This window comes from Zea mays, chromosome 5, assembly GCF_902167145.1.
Source record: "Zea mays cultivar B73 chromosome 5, Zm-B73-REFERENCE-NAM-5.0, whole genome shotgun sequence".
NCBI classification, from domain to species: domain Eukaryota; kingdom Viridiplantae; phylum Streptophyta; class Magnoliopsida; order Poales; family Poaceae; genus Zea; species Zea mays.
The window spans coordinates 190,429,148-190,445,690 of NC_050100.1; the positions used below are offsets into that span (position 1 = coordinate 190,429,148).

The window sequence follows — 16,543 nt, forward strand, 5'->3', positions numbered from 1 at the left end:
CATCCAGCATAGTCAGAGTCTGAATATCCAATCAAGTCAAAGTTAGACCCCTTTAGATACTAGATCCCGAAGCAAGGCGTAGCGACTAAATATCTAAGAATTCGCTTCACGGCCACTAAGTGACACTCCCTTGGATCAGATTGAAATCTAGCACACATGCATACGCTAAGCATAATATCCGGTCTACTAGCACATAAATAAAGTAAAGACCCTATCATTGACCGGTATGCCTTTTGATCAACGGACTTACCTCCTTTGTTGAGGTTGGTGTGTCCGTCGGTTCCCATCGGAGTCTTTGCGGGCTTGGCGTCCTTCATCCCAAACCGCTTTAGCAAGTCTTGCGTGTACTTCGTTTGGGAGATGAAGGTGCCATCCTTGAGTTGCTTCACTTGGAACCCAAGGAAGTAGTTCAACTCGCCCATCATCGACATCTCGAATTTCTGCGTCATCACCCTGCTAAACTCTTCACAAGACTTTTGATTAGTAGAACCAAATATTATGTCATCGACATAAATTTGGCACACAAAAAGATCACCATCGCAAGTCTTAGTGAATAAAGTTGGATCGGCTTTCCCAACCTTGAAAGCATTAGCAATTAAAAAGTCTCATTCATACCATGCTCTTGGGGCTTGCTTAAGTCCATAGAGCGCCTTAGAGAGCTTACATACGTGGTCGGGGTACCGTTCATCCTCGAAGCCAGGGGGTTGCTCCACGTACACCTCCTCCTTGATTGGCCCGTTGAGGAAAGCGCTCTTCACATCCATTTGGAACAACCTGAAAGAATGGTGAGTGACATATGCTAGCAAAATACGAATGGACTCTAGCCTAGCCACAGGAGCAAAAGTCTCCTCAAAGTCAAACCTGCGACTTGGGCATAACCTTTTGCCACAAGTTGAGCCTTGTTCCTCATCACCACTCTGTGCTCGTCCTATTTGTTGTAGAACACCCACTTGGTTCCCACAACATTTTGCTTGGGACGAGGCACCAGTGTCCAAACTTCATTCCTCTTGAAATTATTAAGCTCCTCCTGCATGGCCAACACCCAGTTCGGATCTAGCAAGGCCTCTTATACCCTGAAAGGCTCAATAGAAGAGACAAAGGAGTAATGCTCACAAAAATTAACTAATCTCGAACGAGTAGTTACTCCCTTGCTAATGTCACCCAAAATTTGGTCGACGGGATGATTCCTTTGAATCGTCGCTCGAACTTGGGTTGGAGGTGCCGGCTGTGCTTCTTCCTCCATTACATGGTCATCTTGTGCTCCCCCTTGATCACACGCCTCTTCTTGATGAACCTGTTCATCGTCTTGAGTTGGGGATGCACCATTGTTGAGGAAGAAGGTTGATCTTGCTCCTTTTGTTCCTGTGGCTGCACATCTCCAATCGCCATGGTGCGAATTGCGGCCGTTGGAACGTCTTCTTCATCTACATCATCAAGATCAACAACTTGCTCTCTTGGAGAGCCATTAGTCTCATCAAATACAACGTCGCTAGAGACTTAACCAAACCTGATGATCTGTTGAAGACCCTATACGCCTTTGTATTTGAGTCATAACCTAACAAAAACCCTTCTACAGCTTTGGGAGCAAACTTAGAATTTCTACCTTTCTTCACTAGAATGTAGCATTTGCTCCCAAATACACGAAAGTAAGACACATTGGGTTTGTTACCGGTTAGAAGCTCATACGAAGTCTTCTTGAGGAGGCGGTGAAGGTAGACCCGGTTGATGGCGTGGCAAGCCGTGTTCACGGCTTCCGACCAAAACCGCTCGGGGGTCTTGAACTCTCCAAGCATCGTCCTTGCCATATCGATGAGTGTCCTATTCTTCCTCTCTACCACACCATTTTGCTGTGGTGTGTAGGGAGCGGAGAACTCGTGCTTGATCCCCTCCTCCTCAAGGAACTCCTCCACTTGAAGGTTCTTGAACTCGGACCCGTTGTCGCTCCTTATCTTCTTCACCTTGAGCTCAAACTCATTTTGAGCTCTCCTGAGGAAGCGCTTGAGGGTCCCTTGGGTTTCAGATTTATCCTACAAAAAGAATACCCAAGTGAAGCGGGAAAAATCATCAACTATAACAAGACCATACTTACTTCCTCCTATGCTTAGATAGGCGATGGGTCCGAAGAGGTCCATATGAAGCATCTCCAAAGGTCTTGATGTGGTCATCACATTTTTGGGATGATGCGAGCTTCCCACCTGTTTACCTGCTTGACAAGCTGCACAGGGTCTATCTTTTTCGAAATGCACGTTAGTTAGACCTATCACGTGTTCTCCCTTTAGAAGCTTGTGAAGGTTCTTCATCCCCACATGTGCTAAACGGCGATGCCACAGCCAGCCCATGCAAGTCTTAGCAATTAAGCATGCATCTAGACTGGCCTCCTCTTTTGCAAAATCAACTAAATAAAGTTTGCTGTCTAGTACACCCTTAAAAGCTAGTGAACCATCACACCTTCTAAAGACAGACACGTCTACATTTGTGAATAAACAATTATATCCCATATTGCATAATTGACTAACGGATAATAAATTATATCCAAGTGACTCAACTAAAAACACATTAGAAATAGAGTGCTCGGATGAAATAGCAATCTTCCCTAACCCTTTCACCTTGCCTTGGTTCCCATCACCGAATATGATTGAATCTTGGGAATCCTTGTTCTTGACGTAGGAGGTGAACATCTTCTTCTCCCCCGTCATGTGGTTTGTGCATCCGCTGTCGATAATCCAGCTTGAACCCCCGGATGCATAAACCTGCAAGGCAAATTTAGGCTTGGGTTTTAGGTACCCAACTCTTGTTGGGTCCTACAAGGTTAGTCACAATGGTCTTTGGGACCCAAATGCAAGTTTTATCTCCCTTGCATCTTGCCCCTAATTTCCTAGCAATTACCTTCTTATCCTTTCTACAAATAGCAAAGGAAGCATTACAAGTATGAAAAATTGTAGAAGGTTCATTAATTACTTTCCTAGGAACATGAACAATATTCTTTCTAGGCACATGATGAATATTTTTCCTAGGCAAATCTCTATTATGCACAACATGGGAACTAGAAGCAGTCATAGCATATGAATCATAAGCACAGGTCCTATACGCATTTCTAGAAAGTTTTCTATCACCATAAATGAAAGCATGGTTCTTTTGAACACTACTAGCCATAGGGGCCTTCCCTTTCTCCTTGGTGGAGATGGAAGCCTTATGGCTTGTTAAGTTCTTGAGTTCCCTCTTGAAGCCAAGACCATCCTTGATTGAGGGGTGTCTACCAATCGTGTAGGCATCCCTTGCAAATTTTATTTTATCAATTTCACTCTTGCTAGTCTTAAGTTGGGCATTAAGACTAGCCAATTCATCATTCAGTTTAGAAATTGAAACTAGGTGATCACTACACGCATCAACATCAAAATCTTTACACCTATTACAAATTGTAACATGTTCTACACAAGATGTTGATTTACTAGATATTTCTAACTTATCATTCAAATCATCATTTATGCTCCTTAAGCTAGAAATTGTCTCATGGCAAGTAGATAGTTCACAAGAAAGCATTTCATTCCTTTTAACTTCTAAAGCATGAGATTTTTGTGCCTCTATAGATTTATCATGTTCTTCATACAACAAATCCTCTTGCTTTTCTAATAACCTATTCTTATCATTCAAGGCATCAATTAATTCATTAATTTTATCAATTTTAGTTCTATCCAGTCCCTTGAACAAACTAGAGTAATCTATTTCATCATCATCACTAGACTCGTCCTCACTTGAAGAAGCATAAGTAGTATTTCGAGTACATACCTTCTTCTCCTTCGCCATGAGGCATGTGTGACGCTCGTTGGGGAAGAGGGCCGATTTGTTGAAGGCAGTGGTGGCGAGTCCTTCATCGTCAGATGAAGAGCAATCCGAGTCCCACTCCTTGCCAAGATGTGCCTTGCCCTTAGCCTTCTTGTACTTCTTCTTCTTTTCCCCTTTCTTCTCTTGTTCCTGGTCACTATCATTATCGGGACAATTAGCGATAAAATGACCAATCTTACCGCACTTGAAGCAGGAGCGCTTTCCCTTCGTCTTGTTCTTCTTGGGATGCTCCTTGCGGCCCTTTAGCACCGTCTTGAAGCGCTTGATGATGAGGGTCATCTCTTCCTCATTTAGTCCCGCCGCCTCAACTTGCGCCACCTTGCTAGGTGGCGCCTCCTTGCTTCTCGTTGCTTTGAGGGCGATGGTTTGAGGCTCATGGATTGGGCCATTTAGCGCATCATCCACGTATCTCGCCTCCTTGATCATCATTCGCCCGCTTACGAATTTCCCAAGAACTTCTTTGGGCGACATCTTGGTGTACCTAGGATTTTCACGAATATTGTTCACCAGATGTAGATCAAGTACAGTAAAAGACCTTACCATTAGGCGAACGACGTCGTGGTCCGTCCATCGCGTGCTTCCGTAGCTTCTTATCTTGTTGATGAGGGTCTTGAGCCGGTTGTATGTTTGGGTTGGCTCTTCTCCCCTTATCATAGCAAATCTCCCGACCTCGCCCTCCACCAACTCCATTTTGGTGAGCATGGTGATGTCGTTCCCCTCATGTGAGATCCTGAGGGTGTCCTAGATCTGCTTGGCATTGTTCAAGCCGCTCACCTTATTGTACTCTTCCCTGCACAAAGATACTAAAAGGACAGTAGTAGCTTGTGCATTTCTATGGATTTGTTCATTTATAAACATGGGACTATCCGAGCTATCAAATTTCATTCCACTCTCTACAATCTCCCATATGCTTGGATGGAGAGAGAACAAGTGACTACGCATTTTGTGACTCCAAAATCCGTAGTCCTCCCCATCAAAGTGTGGAGGTTTGCCAAGTGGAATAGAGAGTAAATGAGCATTGGTACTTTGCGGAATACGGGAATAATCAAAGGAAAAGTTTGAATTAACCGTCTTCCTTCTCTCGTAGTCGTTGTCGTCGTCCTTTTGGGAAGAGGAAGATTCGTCGCTGTCGTAGTAGATTATCTCCTTGATGCGCCTCGTCTTCTTCTTCTTCTTCCCATCTTTTCGTTTGTAGCCCGAGCCCGAGTTGGTAGGCTTGTCGTCTTTCGGCTCATTGATGAAGGACTCCTTCTCCTTACCATTGATCACAATCCCCTTGCCCTTAGGATCCATCTCTTCGGGCGATTAGTCCCTTTGTGAAGAGAACGGCTCTGATACCAATTGAGAGCACCTAGAGGGGGGGGGGGTGAATAGGTCCTGTAAGACTTGAAACTTAATGCCACAAAAACTTGATTAAGCGTTAGCACAATAATGCCAAGTGGCTAGAGAGGAGTTCTTGCAAGACACGATAACCACAAGAGAATCAACACAGATAGACACAGTGGTTTATCCCGTGGTTCGGCCAAGTACAAAACTTGCCTACCTCCACGTTGTGGCGTCCCAACGGACGAGGGTTGCAATCAACCCCTCTCAAGCGGTCCAAAGACCCACTTGAATACCACGGTGTTTTGCTTAGCTTTACTATATCCCGCTTGCGAGGAATCTCCACAACTTGGAGTCTCTCGCCCTTACAAAGATGTTCACAAAGAAGCACGGAGTAAGGGAGGGATGAGCAACTCACACAAGACACAAAAATCACAGCAAATACGCACACACAAGACCCAGACTTGAGCTCTAAAGACTATCACGAGGTTCTCACTAGAACGGAGCTCAAATCACTAAGAATGTCGAACAAGTGCGCAAGAATGAAGTGTGAGTGATCAACAATGCTCTAAGGATGCTTGGTGTTCTCCTCCATGCGCCTAGGGGCCCCTTTTATAGCCCCAAGGTAGCTAGGAGCCGTTGAGAGCATTCTAGGAAGGCAGATCTTGCCTTCTGTCGCCTGGCGCACCGGACAGTCCGGTGCACCACCGGACACTGTCCGGTGCGGATTTCCTTCCTTATTTGGTGAAGCCGACCGTTGCAGATTGAGAGCCGTTGGCGCACCGGACACAGTCCGGTGCACACCGGATAGTCCGGTGCCCCCTTCTAGCTGTTGGCTCGGCCACGTGTCCCGCGCAGATCGCGCGGCCGACCGTTGGCCTGGCCGACCGTTGGCTCACCGGACAGTCCGGTGCATCACTGGACAGACCGGTGATTTTTAGCCGTACGCCGTTAATCACTTCCCGAGAGCGACGACTTCGCCTATGAACGGCTCACCGGACAGTCCGGTGCACCACCGGACAGTCCGGTGATTTATAGTCGTACACCGCCGTCGAAGTCCCGAGAGCAGCAAGTTCACTAGAGCCAGCCTGGTGCACCGGACACTGTCCGGTGCACCACCAGACAGTCCGGTGCATCCAGACTGAGCAGACTTTGGCTGAACAAAGCCATCTCTTTTCCAACTTAATTTTTCATGTTTCCAGCACTTAGACACAATACATTAGTCCATAAAACAATGTACTAAGTCTAGAAACATACCTTTACTTTTGATTTGCACTTTGTCCATCACTTGGGATACTTTAACACTTAAGCACTTGTGTTGGCACTCAATCACCAAAATACTTAGAAATGGCCCAAGGACACATTTCCCTTTCATAAACGTGTGAGACTTAATGGATCAATAAAAAATCTGCTCATATGCGACATCCAATTAATGTATAACCTGGCTATTTCGTGCGTGCTGACCCAAATTGAACAGCGAGATGTTTATGGCATAACATATTGATGTATGTATCATACTTCTGTCAACAAAGCAGCATAACAGAGTATTGTAAATTGCATAAACGTGTGAGACATTGAATAGTATAAATTTGTGTCTCCGTTTAACAATAAATTTATGTTGAATTGGTTTTTGATAAATCAAGCAATTGGCAAAATAATAAGGTGAAACCTATTTACAATTTAGATTGTGTAAATATGCAAATGTAAGAGTTAAAGGTTGATGACTTACCGGAGTGTGGATGTGCCTGGAGGCCGGCCGATTTCGGGACCCCTCTGCAAGGGACAACCCAAGGCGACGCGCGGCTGTGTCAAAATGCGTAGGGGGCTCGACGTTGGGGACGGAGCTCGCGACGGCGTAGGGGACTCGGCGTTCGGCCGCCGCCGTGGAGAAGATCGAGGTCTCGGTCTCTGCGGAGGAGAAGAACGAAGGGGCGGCACAACCGCCGGCGCGATTCCCGGTCCCTTCCCGGAGAGGAAGAATACGGCGATGGCGTCTCTGCGGCGGAGAAGGCGAGTCCGGGTCTCTGCGGTGGAGAAGGAGAATGCGACGGCGGTGGAACGACGGGGGGAGAATCTCTGTGTATTCGGCGGCCGCGGTAGAGAAGAAGCTCACAGCGGCGATTAGTTTAGGGTTCGACGGGCGCGGAGGAGAAGCAGACGGCGGCGATTTAGCTAGGGTTCGGCCGCCGCGAGCGTTACGGGAGAGGTGAGCTGAAAAAATGAGTGCTCGGTTTCTGGATTCGTGGGTCCGATAGACGTAAGCTGCCCAGATTGCGGGGACACGATCTTTTCGTGGGCCCGGATGCCGCGAAACATGCGCCCACCAAAAGTGTATAAAACGTAACAAGATTAAGCATAACACGTAGTTATAATTGACGTAACTAGGTGGTACAGTGAGCCAAAAAAGCCTGCGCGCCTGGTCGGTACGGTGCGGTCAGCGCACCTGGTCGGTTTCTGGTCGGGGCTTCCATTAGTTAGAGAGAGCCCAGGGCTCTAAATACTATATATATATAGTACAACCCCAAGAGGGTAATGCCTTGTGCCAGTTTTAACACTACTATACACCTGCATCACATATGTGTTTGGTTTGGCTTTTAGATTTGGCCCCTAAAAGCCAAAAGTCAAACCAAATGGCTGGATCCATGAAGCAGTTTTTTTTCTAAAATCTGACTTTCTTGCAGTGCAAAACTGAAAGCACTCCTGGATTTGTTTTTAGTGGCTTTCAGATGAAACCGTGAAAACATATATCGAAAAACTTTTGACGGTTTTTAGTAGTTTCCACCGAACAATTTTTAGTTTTTTAATCGCTCACAGCCCACAATAACTTTTTTCGTACCCACAACTCAACCAAACAGTACATGGACTGCAACATCCCTATAAGCATGTTTGGTCGTACTGCCTTGCGGGGAGATTAAGGCGTAATGATGCATCACATCTGGCAGCTAATTAAGGACACATGCATAGTGCCAGTGGCGGACCCAGAAATTAGTCAAGACCCGGGCCGAAGCGACCATAAACTCTAATAATACCATATAAAAAAATTGTACGGTGAAACAATATTGTTATATATGTTAAAGATGACATACAAGTTATGATGTAGCCCCTTTCAAAAGTATCATATCAACATCAACAATAGTGCTTCTTGCTCCAGAACCTTGAAGGAAATTATATTAAGAACGTGACTTGAAAGATAATGTTGAGCCATTCGTCTCCTGTCTTATTCCGCAACTCAGTTTTAATAATATTCATTTTGATTGTTATTGCCTTACTAGCTCCTTGTATTGTATCTGAAACATTTTACAATTACAATAAATCTAAAACATCTAATTAAAGCTTTAAAAGTTAAAAGGGATTAAATACTTGAAGTCTTTTACCTGCTATTTCAAGTTCTCAACGGACGACGTGAGGGCCGAGGGGAGATGACAGATTGACAGATGAGCTCGGCGGTGGCGCCCAGTCGCCAGGGCGGCGCGGCGGACTGGGCGGCGTCGGCTCGGCGCTCGGCAGATTGGGCGGCGTCGGCTCGGCGCTCGGCGGATTGGGCTGGGCGAGTGGGTGTCTCAGTGTTTGCACGGCGTGCGGGCGACAGGACGGCGGACGGGGCGCGGCGCGCGGCGGACTGGGCAAGCGGCCGAGCGCGAGTGCACGACGGCAGGCGGCAGCAGATGCACATGCAGAGGCGGCGGCTAGGGTTCACGGCTTCACGCGCTCTACTGTTTGCGGCTGAGACTGACTCTTCTAAAAATATAAATGGGTCTGCGCCCCGGGCCGTGGCCCAGGCGGCCATGGGCCTGGGTCCGCCCCTGCATAGTGCACCTAACATAGGAACATATGCATGATGCTGAATTAGTTGTAACGACCACCACTTGATATGCATGATACTCTAGCACGACGTTTCCTCAAATTTTACAACACGTAGGATCTGTTTAAGAAGTGAGGATTATTTCTCTAGGAAATTTAATTCTAGTTTGTATTGAATCCCTGGGGTTTGGATCCCAAACAATAGAACAAGGCTTCAATTGTAAACTGGAAATCTCTTTAATTTTTTTTTTCAAAAAAAACAGGAAACTGGAAATCTCATAGTACAGTCTGCAGTTTGGATAGATCTCGTGAAAATGACATCACACATAGGAAGGTTCAGGTGTAGTTTTATTGCAAGCATTGCAAGTGTAAACCTACCGGCAAGGAAGTGGACTATCATATGGACCTTATAAAGTGGCGAAGCTAGAGGAAAATATAAGTGGGTGTACATGTCTTATAGGTGATCCTATGAAATTCAACACTAAATAGCGATACATATATGTTAAAAATTTAACTATTATATCTGTTTTTGGGATTTTTGGGATGCATGTGCATTCATAACCCACAACTAACAATTAGTTAATTAGTTGGCTGAACCTAACTAATAATTTGTTAGCTGACTAAAAATTAGCTGTATGGGCTCCAAACATGGCATAACTAAAAATAGTCTAGCTACAAAATTTGGCAAGAAAGCAAATAAATATGGTAAATTTCTTTTACGTGCGTTGCATACGGTGTTTGGAATTAACACACCGTATACTATAGCAAAACCTTTTAGGAATTGGTATAAGCAAACTTGTTATTACTAGTGGGGGCAGCAGATTCAAGCTTGCTATTAATAAAATAAGTAGGAGCGTTGCCTATTAATATTCCTTTTCTCACCTACCAATAAACATATAAGCGCACCTACATGGGCACATGGCTGGTAGTGTTATACCACCTCTTTGCCGTCTCACCAGAAGCAACCCAGTAAAAACATATAAACATAAGGGCACGTACATCCTATAATTCTTTTGCCAACCGTCTTTTCCAAACATGGCCTTGTTATTCAACTTTTCTCTTCGATTTTGAGATTTAAGCGACGACTGGTCAGAAAAAAAATAACCTGCATATGGATGCACGGTGCAACTGCACTGCACATGCTTCTCTTAGCCTGGGACTGAGGAGAGAAGTCGAAAACAACATGCACATGCTTCTCTTCAGTCTGCACTTTGTTCGTTTTTTTTTTCCACCGGAACCGGGCACCAAACCGTTGGCTGGTTCCTTCGGAAATCTACGTACGGCTTCTCCGCAGGTTCCACCGATCATCAGCAGCTCTCGCGTATGAATCCGGAGAGAGAAAGGTAATCATATGCCTAGACTTGTACAGGGCCGATGACTTTGTCTGTTGCACATGATTAAAGTAGTAGTAGTACTGTGTTTACTTGCTGAAGAAGCGTGTGCAGACGAATCAGTTTGTCGCTAGTCAGAGTGCTGTCATTGCGTATGTTAATGAAGCTTAGCTGGAATAGACGTGTAGTCTGCCTCAACTCTAATCCTGGTCAGAAGAAAAGGGCCAAGTTGGTTCGGTAGCATTGACCGTCAGGCAGGAACGGATGCTGTTGGTGGCATGGCATGACATGGCATGCTCGAGTTAGCTCACTGACCAGCATCCGGGGGGCGTGGTAGGTAAGAGCAAAGCCTTCGATCTGGCTGTGTGTTAGGTAGCCTTCTCATCTGCTCTAATTTTGTGGCCGTTAGTTAATTGTTGTTGTTGGCGGCTTCAGAAAGGCACTTGCGCCAGCAGCTAACAGACTGGGACCGTGGATGATTAGTAGTGCTGTGTACTCCATCCAGAGACCAGAGACACAGTGCCGTCTCTGGTCTAGTTTATGCCTGAGAAAGCTATACGATTGCTCTGCAACGCCAACTGAAACACATTAGTACCACGCCGCTAATAAACATCTCAGGTATAGACAAGACATCAATCTAACTGAAATATATAAATCTCACTCACGCGAGAGGTCAGATAGCTGTTGCCCCCCTTCCCTCACGTCGCACGCATCATTTTAGTATGCCCACTGACAACTCCACGGCATCAACTTGCCCGGGTACAGAGTGCTGCTGGCCAACTGCAATCCTTTCTTAATCACTTTTGTCCCGTGCCGTGCGGTAGGTAGGAGTGGCGACCTCATGGTCATGGCGACGGGCAGCAAAGCTATCTTCCGTGCGTTCTGCTGCTCCCCCACCATGGCGACCACAGCGGTAGGCGGCTTATTTTAGAAGCATGGGTCTTTTGCCACTACAGTCAAGTAACAAAAATGACATCCTACTTCCCCAGTTCCCCTGAAAGTAGCGATGATCAACTGTCTGGCACAATTTCCACAAGACGAGACAGTAGTAGAGGAACATTCTAGTATTAGGATACTTACTTAGAAGGAATTGAGTACGCAAGATGTACTTAAACACAACAACAGTATATGACCTTAGAAAACGCTGTCCGCCACCATGGCATGCACGTCGGCCGGTGGCAGGGCAGCTACACAAAAGAAGAAAGAGCAACGCCACACACGCACGCACACATACGGATCGATCAATACAACCAAAAATCAACAACGAAGAACGATCGACGGCACGCGATCTGGACATACACGTGTACAGGTTTTATTTTTTTTTCCACGTATTTCCTCCCCTCCCTCCTCTTCTCCTTGGCGTTCTTTACTTGACGTTGATGGGCAGCGGCTTGCCGTCCCACTCCTTGAGGCACTCGAGCATGGGGTCCACGAGCTTGCCCTGGCTGATGCCGACGAACACCTTGTTGCACTCCTCGCCGGGGGACTTGAGCCTCTCGCCGGTCAGGAACACGCAGCCGAGCTCCTCGCGCACGAAGCGGTACAGCGGGAACGACCGGCTGTCCGCGATCCGGTTCGCCACGGGGGCGGTGCCCTCGGCGACCGCCACGCGGGCGGCCTCCACCTCCTGGGGCAGCACCGCGCGGAGCTCCTCCTCGAACCTGGTGATCTTGGAGAACACGGAGGGCTCCCGCTCCGCGTCGCCGCTGCTGAGGGCGTGGTCCACCAGCACGGCGCGCAGCTTCTGCATCAGCGGCAGGCTGCCGCTGGCCGCGTCCTCCGCGTACGTGAACACGGCCTCGCGGTCGATGGCGCTGATCAGCTCCTTCTCGCTGAAGCGGGCGCTGGAGAGCTCGCCCGAGGGGTTCATGGTCAGCACCTTCTTGGCCACCTGGGTCACGGTGTTCTTCACCGACGCCTTGATGTTCTCCTCGAGGTGGCGCAGGTCCACGGCCTGGCACAGCGCCACGATGTAGGTGGACGACATGAGCTTCAGGATGTCGATCGCCTCGGCGGTCTTCCTGGCCGAGACGAGGCCCAGGGAGTTCACGTCCTGGTTGTGCTGCTCCGCGCTCTGCACGTGGTTGGTGATGGGGTTGCCCAGGTACTGGAGCTCGGAGCAGTAGGAGGCCATGGCGATCTCGGTGCCCTTGAAGCCGTAGTCCAGGCTGGGGTTGCGGCTGCCGGCCAGGTTGGAGGTGAGCCCGTTGTTGTAGAACTCGTTGACGAGCTCGGAGAACTGCGCGAACATGAGCTTGCCGATGTTGGCGATGGCGAGGCGGGCGTTGTCCATGGACACGCCGATGGGGGTGCCCTGGAAGTTGCCGCCGTGCAGCGCCTTGCCGCGGTGGACGTCGATGACCGGGTTGTCGTTCACGGAGTTGACCTCGCGCTCGATGGACTTGGTGGCGGCGCGGATGACCTCGATCTGGGGGCCCAGCCACTGCGGCGACGTGCGGAGCGCGTACCTGTCCTGCTTGGGCTTCAGCAGCGGGTCCAGCTCGTTCAACTTCTTGGCCTGCTTCATGAAGGAGCTGCCATCCAGGATGTGCTCCATGATGGCCGCGGCCTCGATGGACCCCGGGTGGTGCTTCAGCTTGTGGGTCAGGTGGTCCGTGTACTCGGGCTTGCCGTTCATGACCTCGCAGAAGACGGCGGACAGGACCTCCGACAGGACGGCCAGGACGTTGGCGTCGTACATCACGGTGGCCGCGAGCGCGGAGCCCACGGACGTGCCGTTGACGATGGCGAGGCCCTCCTTGGGGTTGAGCTTGAAGAAGCCGCCCTCGATGCCGGCGATCTTGAACGCCTCGGCGGCGTCCACCTTCCTCCCGTCGACGGTGACGGCCTGCGCGTTGGGGCGGCCCGTGATGAGGCCGGCGATGTAGGAGAGCGGGACCAGGTCGCCCGACGCGGTGATGGTGCCCCGGAGCGGCAGGCAGGGGCTGACACCGGTGTTGAGCAGCTTCGTGATGGCCTCGAGGATCTCGAAGCGGATGCCGGAGTAGCCCTGGAGGAGGGTGTTGATGCGCACCAGCATCGCCGCGCGGGTGACCTCCGACGGCAGCGTGTGCCCGTCGCTGCCGGTGCCGAAGATTCCGGCGTTGAGATGCCTGCAGAAAAGGGGAGCCAGCGCACAAGGCCCGGTCAGTCTGACAGCACCGATAGATGGCGACAGATTTCGGTACTGAACTGACAAGTTGTAGTCTGACAGTAGCTAGACGTGCTAATTTGTGAACGTTGAAAACAAAAAGAGTCAGGGCTGAACACAGCTTGACAGTAGTTAAAAACTGTGCGTCAATTTGGTGTACATGGTACCAGTATCCATATTACCCATCTATATCAAGGGAAAATATCAAGACCTAAAAGACATGATGCCTTGTGCAGAGTGTGGATCTACTTGTCCCACGCCGGCCTGCAGGCTAGGATAGGAGGAAGCCGTTTTCCGGCAGCGTGATCATGGTCATGCCATCCGGCAGAGCCGTGCCCTGCGGCGTAGGACAGGTACACATGTGAGCCCCGTAAGTAACTTCCTCCCTCCCAGACACGCAACCGTTGTGCTGGGACAGTCAGCAAAAAGATCTAGATCTGGAATTCTGGGATCTGGGTCCTTGGTCACCGGTTTCCTCGGTGATGGATTGCGATCGTCTCTAAATCTGACCGTCAGCTCCACTGCTACTCCAGTATTGAGGTGTCCAGGACTGTTGGTGGGTGGGTGTAGGGTGCACTGATCTGCTCCCGTTTTTGCCTTCCCTGTCCGACTCGTGATTCTCAGGAGTCGGGAGACAGGACAGGAGGCAAAAAAGCACAGCAGTGGCGCACAGTGACGCAAAGAATCCTACGTGCTACTGCTTTATTTAACTGTCGTGTGGGCCCCAGTGCAGCGTGGGGCCATTCGTTCATCGTTATTATAGTGTTCTGCTCCCAGTGACCCAGTCTCAGGCTGCCACACCGCATCATGGAGCTGGAGCTAGCCGGGACGAGATCATCGACAAAATAACAGATCTGATCCAATTATGCGGTAGTAAAGAGTAAAGACCATATACGGCCGGTCGAAATCGAACTGTGTTACCTGAGCAGCTCGACCTGGAGCGCGGGCCCGTCCTTGGTGCGGCGGTGGGAGGTGCCGCCGAAGCCGGTGGTGACGCCGTAGATGTCGCCGCCGTGGGCGATGCAGTCGAGGATCCACTCGCTGCTGGCCTTGACGCGGGGGCGGGCCTCCTCGTCGAGCTCGACGGCGACGCCGGACGCGTCCTTGGCGGAGGCGACGGCGGCCACCTGGCCGACGCGGAGGGTGGAACCCTCGATCTTGACCACGGGCTGCCGGGCCTGCGCCACCATGCGCTTCACCTCGTCCAGGTGGCTCCCGGCCAGCTCCGCCGCCGCCGCGCCCCAGTTCAGCGGGTCGCTCTCCACGATGGCGCCGTTGCCCGCCATTGCTGCGCTGCGGTGTGGTTGGTTGGGGCCGCGCGGTGGCAGGAGGTGGGAGGTGGTGGACTGGTGCCGGTGGAGAAGAAGAGCCGGAGGAGTGGGCGTGCTCTTCTTGGAGGGAAACGGCGGGGGCTGGCCGCGCTTAAATAGGGGGATGGCCGGGGGCCGTGGCCAGGCACGCCGGGTGGGCGGGTTTAGGTGAGTCCAGCACGTTGCTGCTCTGGAGTGGGGTGGTTGGTGGACGATGGGGTTGGATCTCAAAGCAAAAAAAATGTTTTCTAATTTTTTTGTTTCGATATCAATTGCCTTCTAAAAATGATTTTCATTTTATAATTATCTTCCTCTGTCATCCTACCTACCACTCCTCAGCTAGTGAGGCCAAGAGCAGATGGGACTTCAACTTGAGAGAGGAGGTAGCGGGGCCAGACTACCAGTGCCAGAGGGTGGAGGCCGGACAAACAAACGCCACCAACCCTGAAAACGAAAACCGCGCTACTCTCCGGTGGGAACCGGGGTAGTTGGCGGGGGCAAATTATTGCGTGTGCCATTCGTAAGAAAACACCCGGTCCGGTCCGGTCCGGTCCGTCTCTGTGTGCTGCTGCGTTTGGGTGGGTTTTTCTCCGGCGGGCGGAGCGTCAGGCTCGGCCTCGGCCTGCGTTTGGGTGGGCTGGCGACCTCATCCGCCGTGGGATATGTTAATCCGTTTCGGCAGTTGGGATGTCTGGCCACCTACGAGGCTCCAAAGTCGCAAGAGCCCTGACCAAGCTAAGGACAGGTGGCGACCGGCACGGCGATTGTTTTTTTTTAACCATCCACGCCTGCTGACCGTGTCAGCCAGCCAGCAAGACAGAAACCTGGGACTGGGGAGGTCGGCACGGACCGAGCTCGACGATCACCGTCAGAAACCTGGGAAGCAACAAAGTTATCCGGTCAGCATTTCTGCCATGCAATGGCGGTAGGCGTTATAAATACCTGGGATGCAAACTGTGGGACAATTTTGATCTCGCCGTAACATAGTTTAGACCCTGTTTTATTCAAGATTATATAATCCATCTTATATAGATTATATAAACACATAATAACCTAATTATAGATTATCATAATCTAGACATCTAGATTATATAATCAATTTAATAATCTGTGTTAGTTGTTTATCCCTTAACGTATTTAAGCTAACAAACAGTGCCTTACTCGTGCTAGGCAACACAGGTTTCTACTTATTTTCCATATCACCAGGCACCAACAGAAAATAAATCAGTACATTGTTTTCAACTTTTTTTGAGATGACAGTTGTCGGCGTTTCGAGACCGGGGGGTCTCTGGGCCGACGAGTGAAATGTCGCCGCGTGCCCCAGCCCAGATGGGTCGGCGCGAGGCCGAGCGCGAAGGGGGAAAAGGCGGCCGGAGACGGGCGTGAGAGAGGTGAAAATCCCGCGGCCTTCGTGTTCGTCCCGCGCCCAGGTCGGGTGCGCTTGCAGTAGGGGGTTACAAGCGTCCACGCGGGAGAGGGAGCGAGCGGCCTCACGCGAGCGCCTGTCTCGTCCTCGTCCCCGCGCGGCCAACCCTCTGTAAGAGGGCCCTGGTCCTTCCTTTTATAGGCGTAAGGAGAGGATCCAGGTGTACAATGGGGGTGTAGCAGAGTGCTAACGTGTCTAGCGGAGGAGAGCTAGCGCCCTAAGTACATGCCATCGTGGCAGCCGGAGAGGTTTTGGGCACCCGGTTCGTGTCGTGTCGTGGCCGTCGGAGGAGCGTTGAAGCCTGGCGGAAGGACAGCTGTCGGGGCTGTCGAGTCCTTGCTGACGTCCTCTTGCTTCC

At 50.1% G+C, this 16,543-nt stretch overlaps 1 protein-coding gene across 2 annotated transcripts; it reads right to left on the reverse strand.

Annotated features, from left to right (window-relative positions):
• Nucleotides 1-11,347: 11,347 nt before the first annotated feature.
• Nucleotides 11,348-14,791, reverse strand: LOC542258 (phenylalanine ammonia lyase 3). Of its 2 annotated transcripts, none has more exons than XM_020537583.3 (2): nt 13,661-14,284; nt 11,348-13,411 (listed from the first exon to the last, which is right to left on the reverse strand). In XM_020537583.3, the coding sequence occupies exons 1-2, from the start codon at nt 13,669-13,671 to the stop codon at nt 11,665-11,667; spliced, it is 1,758 nt and encodes a 585-aa protein (XP_020393172.1). In that variant the 5' UTR covers nt 13,672-14,284; the 3' UTR covers nt 11,348-11,664. The 2 variants fall into 2 exon arrangements, with proteins under 2 accessions (XP_020393172.1, NP_001105334.2); NM_001111864.2 differs by lacking the exon at nt 13,661-14,284 and adding an exon at nt 14,371-14,791 and having other exon boundaries at nt 11,349-13,411.
• Nucleotides 14,792-16,543: the final 1,752 nt, after the last annotated feature.

Excerpts from the sequence above, each read along its gene's own strand:
- LOC542258 (NM_001111864.2), bottom strand. The coding sequence starts at position 14,735 with ATGGCGGGCAACGGCGCCATCGTGGAGAGCGACCCGCTGAACTGGGGC. Across the intron at positions 13,412-14,370 it reads CTCCAGGTCGAGCTGCTCAG|GCATCTCAACGCCGGAATCT; the intron begins GTAACACAGTTC and ends CCTTTTCTGCAG.